General features: G+C 37.2%; 1 protein-coding gene across 1 annotated transcript in view; it reads left to right on the top strand.

Moving 5' to 3' along the window:
* Positions 1–6,000, top strand: part of ZDHHC15 (zinc finger DHHC-type palmitoyltransferase 15) — a 184,074-nt gene that overhangs the window by 139,970 nt on the left and 38,104 nt on the right. Inside the window, exon 4 of the mRNA XM_049644682.1 lies at positions 4,035–4,155. Coding sequence (XP_049500639.1) covers positions 4,035–4,155 — 121 coding nt within the window. The remainder of the gene's footprint in view (positions 1–4,034; positions 4,156–6,000) is intronic.

Raw genomic sequence — 6,000 nt, 5'->3', positions numbered from 1 at the left:
GGGGGAGGGGAAGGAAAAAAAAAAAAAGAGGTTAGAGTGGGAGAGAGCCAAAGCATAAGAGACTGTTAAAAACTGAGAACAAACTGAGGGTTGATGGGGGGTGGGAGGGAGGGCAGGGTGGGTGATGGGTATTGAGGAGGGCACCATTTGGGATGAGCACTGGGTGTTGTATGGAAACCAATTTGACAGTAAATTTCATATATTAAAAAAATAAAATAAATAAATAAATAAATAAATAAAAACAACATGATTCATCACATCAATAAAAGAAAGGACAAGAACCATATGATCCTCTCAATAGATGCAGAGAAAGCATTTGACAAAATACAGCCTCCTTTCTTGATAAAAACCCTCAAGAAAGTAGGGATAGAAGGAGCATACCTTGAGATCATAAAAGCCATATATGAACGACCGAATGCTAATATCATCCTCAATAGGGAAAAACTGAGAGCTTTCCCCCTAAGGTCAGGAACAAGACAGGGATGTCCACTCTCGCCACCGTTTTTCAACATAATATTGAAAGTCTTAGCCTCAGCAATCAGAGAACACAAAGAAATAAAAGGCATCCAAATTGGCTAGGAGGAAGTCAAACTTTCACTCCTTGTGGATGACATTATACTCTATATGGAACACCTAAAAGATTCCACCAAAAAACTGCTAGAACTGATCGATGAATTCAGCAAAGTGGCAGGACATAAAATCAATGCACAGAAATCGGTTGCATTCCTATACACCAATAATGAAAAACAGAATGAAATCAAATAATCAATCCCATTTATGATTGCACCAGAATCCATAAAATACAGAGGAATAAGCCTAACCAAAGAGGTGAAATACCTATACCCTGAAATCTATAGAAAGCTCATGAAAGAAATTGAAGAAGACACAAAAATAAAATGGAAAACCATTCCGTGCTTATGGATTGGAAGAACAAATATTGTTAGAATATCCATACTACCCAAAGCAATCTACACATTCATTGCAATTCCTATCAAAATAACGCTAGGATTCTTCTCCAAGCTAGAACCAACCATCCTAAAATTTGTATGGAACCATAAAAGACCCTGAATAGCCAAAGCAAACTTGAAAAAGCAAACCAAATCAGGAGACATCACAATCCCAGACTTGAAACCCTACTACAAAGCCGTAATCATCATGCCAGTATGGTACTGGCACAAAAACAGACACTCAGATCAATGGAACAGAATACAGAACCCAGAAATTGACCCACAAACGTATGGCTAACTAATCTTTGACAAAGCAGGAAAGAATAGCCAATGGAATAAAGACAGTCTCTTCAACAAGTGGTCCTGGGAAAACTGGACAGCAACATGCAGAACAGTGAACCTGGACCACTTTCTTACACCATACACAAAAAATAAACTCAGAATGGGTGGAAGCCCTCAATGGAAGACAGGAAGCCATCAAAATCCTCAAGGAGAAAGCAGGCAAAAACCTCTTTGATCTTGCCCGCAGCAACTTCTTTCTCAACACGACTCCAGAGGCAAGGGAAACAAATGCAAAAATGAACTACTGGGACCTCATCAAAATAAAAAGCTTCTGCACAGCGAAGGAAACAGTCAGCAAAACTAAAAGGCAACCGGGAGAATGGGAGAAGAGATTTGCAAACGACATATCAGGTAAAGGGTTAGTATCAAAAATCTATAAAGAACTTATCAAACTCAACACCCCAAAACCAAATAATACAGTGAAGAAATGGGCAAAAGACATGAATAGACACTTCTCCAAGGAAGACATCCAGATGGTCAACCAACACATGAAAAGATGCTCAACATCACTCATAATCAGGGAAATACAAATCAAAACCACAATGAGATACCACCTCACACCTGTCAGAATGGCTAACATGAACAACTCAGGCAACAACAGATGTTGGCGAGGATGCGGAGAAAGAGAATCTCTTTTGCATTGTTGGTGGCAATGCAAGCTGGTGCAGCCACTCTGGAAAACAGTATGGAGGTTCCTCAAAAAACTAAAAATAGAACTACCCTATGAGCCAGCAATTGCATTACTAGGCATTTATCCACAGGATACAGGTGTCCTGTTTCGATGGGACACATGCACCCAATGTTTATAGCAACACTGTCAACAGTAGCCAAACTGTCATGAGTTTCAGCCTACATAGGGCTCTGTACTGACAGCAGAGCCTGCTAGGGATTCTCTCTCTCTTCTCCTGTCTCTCTGTCCCTCCCCTGCTCTCTTTGTCTCTCTCTAAGATAAATGAACTTAAAAAAATAAAAAATATAAAATGACAATATCAAGTATTTTTAAATGATTTAAGAAAATGTACTTGTAGGGCACCTGGGGAGCTCAGTTGGCTTAAGCGTCTGACTCTTGATTTCGGCTCAGGTCCTCATCTCATGGTTCATGAGATTGAGTCCCACATCGGACCCTTCACTGACAGTGCAGAGGCTGCTTGGGATTCTCTCTCTCCGTCTCTCTCTTCCCCTCCCCCCTCTCAAAAATAAATTAATAAAATAAGGCTCTAAACGTAACTTTTAATTATTTATTATCCAGTGTTTTTACAACAATCTTATGAAGTAGATATCATTTCTTCTATTTTACAGATGAAGAAACTTGGGTTGAGGGTGTCTGATTTTCCAATGTGATTTTTTTACCTATTAAGTGGAAGAGATGAGGTTTAAACCCTAAAAGTCTGATCACAGATCCTTCTCTTTTTCACCTCTGCCTATCTTTTGGCCCAGACAGAAAAAAGCTTTCAAGTTTGTGTTACTTTGGAAAATCATTGACATATCTTTTCCAAGATTAGCAAACTATGGTGCCCACATTGGCAATAAGCCTCATACCAGACCAAAAATTTCTGAAATAGTGAGAATACCCAAATTTCTACTCATTTGCAAGATCATAATATACAGTGTCACAAGCAGTCTCAGCCAGCTTCTCTAAGAGTGTCATCTATGAAAAATACCTACAACTTTTTTTCAAAATTTTGTTTAAATTCAAGTTAATTAACATACAGTGCAATATTGGTTTCAGGAGTAGAATTCAGTGATTCATCACTTACATACAACACCCAGTGCTCATCACAAGTGCCCTCCATAATACCCATCACCCATCTAGCCCATCTCCCACCAACCTCCCTCCATCAATCCTCAGTTTTTTCCTATGTTTTCTTAAAATTCATGGTTTGTTTCCCTCTGTCCTCCCCATATGATTGACTGTTCTGTTTTTAATTCCACATATGAATGAAACCATATGGTATTTGCCTTTCTCTGACTATATATATATCCCACATCTTCTTTATCCATTCATCAGTCAGTGGATATTTGGTCTCTCTCCATAGCTTGGTTATTATTGATAATTCTGCTATAAACATCGGGGTGCATGTAACACTTCAAATCAGTAGTTTTGTATCCTTTGGGTAAATACCTAGTAGTGCAATTGCATTATTCTATTTTTAACTTTTTGAGGAACATCCATACTGTTCTGCAGAGTGGCTGCACTAGTTTGCGTTCCCACCAAAAGTGCAAGACAGTTCCCCTTTCTCCTCATCTTCACCAATACCTATTGTTTCTTGTGTTGTTAATTTTAGCCATTCTGACAGGTGTGAAAAAAACCTACAACTTAATAACAATCATAGTTAATCATCAACAGGGTCCTGACAGCAAGATGTTACATATCTGTATATAACATCATAGTATGGTATAATGGGGTGGAAAGGGCATAAATCTTAGAATCAAGTGAACTGGGTTTAGAGCTCAGTTTTGCTACATGCTGCTTAAATGAGTATAACCATGGACAAAGTACTTAACCTCACCAATTTTTCTTTTCTTTATTTATAAAACAATACCACCTATCACATAGACTTATGAAGACTGAGATAAAAGTCAGATAAAATAATTAAGATATTTATCCTGAGAAAATTATAAGCCAAATTGGTATCTGGACTTCAAGGATAGGTAACAAATATTTTCATCTGAATAGTTATTATTGTTTTAATCTTTTATTCGAACCTTAGAGAATAAAGTCTCACTTTTCACTTCTGCTTCTAGTTCCACTTGTCCTATTCAGACAAGGAACGCTATGAAAATGAAGAAAGACCTGAGATCCAGAAGCAGATGCTCATCGATATGGCCAAAAAGCTACCAGTTTACACAAGAACTGGGAGTGGAGGTCAGTTCATTGAAAGTCACCTAGAGAAGCAGATCAGCAAGGATCTCAAAAAGGTTAAGTCATATATATCCACAGGCTCACCTGTATACCTAGCATTGGAGTCCACCACTAACATTTGCTATGTTACTTTATCACCTATCTTTCCACAAAGCCATCCCTCTATCCATCTCCCATCAAGCCATCTTATTTTTTGATACATTTCAAAGTAAGTATCAGATATCAATACACACCTACCTATATATTTTATCATTCTTTTTTGGGTGAAATTTGCATATAAAGACATGCATAAATCTTAAGTGTGCCATTCGGTGTTTTGACAAATGTACACATCTATGTAACCAAAACCTCTATAAACATTACCACACCCCATAAACTTCTTTTATACTCCTACCCAGTCAACCCCACCAACCACCACCCAACAACCACTATTCTGCTAGTTTTCCACCATAGATTAGTTTTACCTGCTCTAGAATTTTACATAAATGGAATCATACAATATGTACTGTTGTGTCTGGCTTATTTTATATAGCATAATATTTTTGACATTCGTTCACATTGTTTTTTATTTTATTCTCTTATTGCTGAGTAGTATTTCATTGTATGAATATATCATAGTTTGTTTATCCATTCACCAGTTGATGCACATTTGGTGTTTCCAGTGCTTAATTACCATGAATATTCTTGCACAAGTATTTGTGCAGAGATATGTCATCTTTCTTCGGTAAATATCCACTATGGAGTTTTACTCTTCGTTTTCATCTGTGTGACTAGAAGAGTACTAGCTGAACCAATTCTCCACCTTTCAAAATTTGAAAATGAAGCCTCTTTTGACAAGATATCCTAATGTTTCTGATAAGGAAGATCATGTTTCAAGGATGTGGGAATTATACTGTTAGACATCTGTGTTTATCTATTTATCATGTATTTATTCAACAATCATTTATTAAGGTCCTATGTGGCAATTGGGGGAATTTTAATATGGTCTGGGTAAGGACTTATTAATTTTGTTAGAGTATTGATGTCATGGTTCTCATGATTTTTTTAAATTCTTCATGCACACTGAAATATAGTGAAAAGTAGACAGGAAATTATTTGTATAATTTATCACAGTAGTAAACAGAATGATGTGATAGAACAGAGGTTGGTTACAAACTAAAGGCCTATGGGATGAATTGGACCTGAGATACATTTTGTTGATCTCTAATGTATCTTTTACAACTTTGCACTTGTTTTTAATTTTTAACAATTGTAATTTTCCACATGAAAGTTCATATTTCTGGCTTCTCTTGAAAACTCAGATATCTGGCAATATTCAATTACATTTTCACATGGCAAAAATTAGCTAAAGCTGAGTAGTAGCAACTCTTTTTAAACAGGGCATGAATTCTCAGGTTCTCTCACAGTCTTCAACTGGCTGCTCCACTCACTACCAACTATTCTCTGGACCCTTGAATCATTTGTTTGCCGCCCTAATGACAAAGAAATTTTCTCTGAGGAATATTTTATTTGAGACCTGAATAATAAAAAAGTAACTAGCAGGAAGTAAAGAACAGAGGGACTAACATCCCAGGCAGAAGGTACTACAAGTGCAAAAGGCCCTTATATAGGAGCAAGCTTACAGTATTAGAAGAACAAACATATAGCCAGTGTGACCAGAGTATAGCAGGTGGAGAGTGATACCAGTTAAAATTGAAGAGGCAAGCAGAGGCCAGATGATTCAGGCCATGGAAAGGAGTTTGGATTTTATTCCAAGGGTGTTTGAAGGGTGTTTTAAGTTTGTTTGTTTATTTATTTATTTATTTATTTAGATACCACAAGTGGGCGAGGGGCAGAGAGAGAGGGAGA

This window comes from Panthera uncia, chromosome X (genome assembly GCF_023721935.1).
Source record: "Panthera uncia isolate 11264 chromosome X, Puncia_PCG_1.0, whole genome shotgun sequence".
Classification (NCBI taxonomy): domain Eukaryota; kingdom Metazoa; phylum Chordata; class Mammalia; order Carnivora; family Felidae; genus Panthera; species Panthera uncia.
Note: the sequence above shows the minus strand (reverse complement) of the source record. Positions and strands in the feature narration are given on the sequence as shown.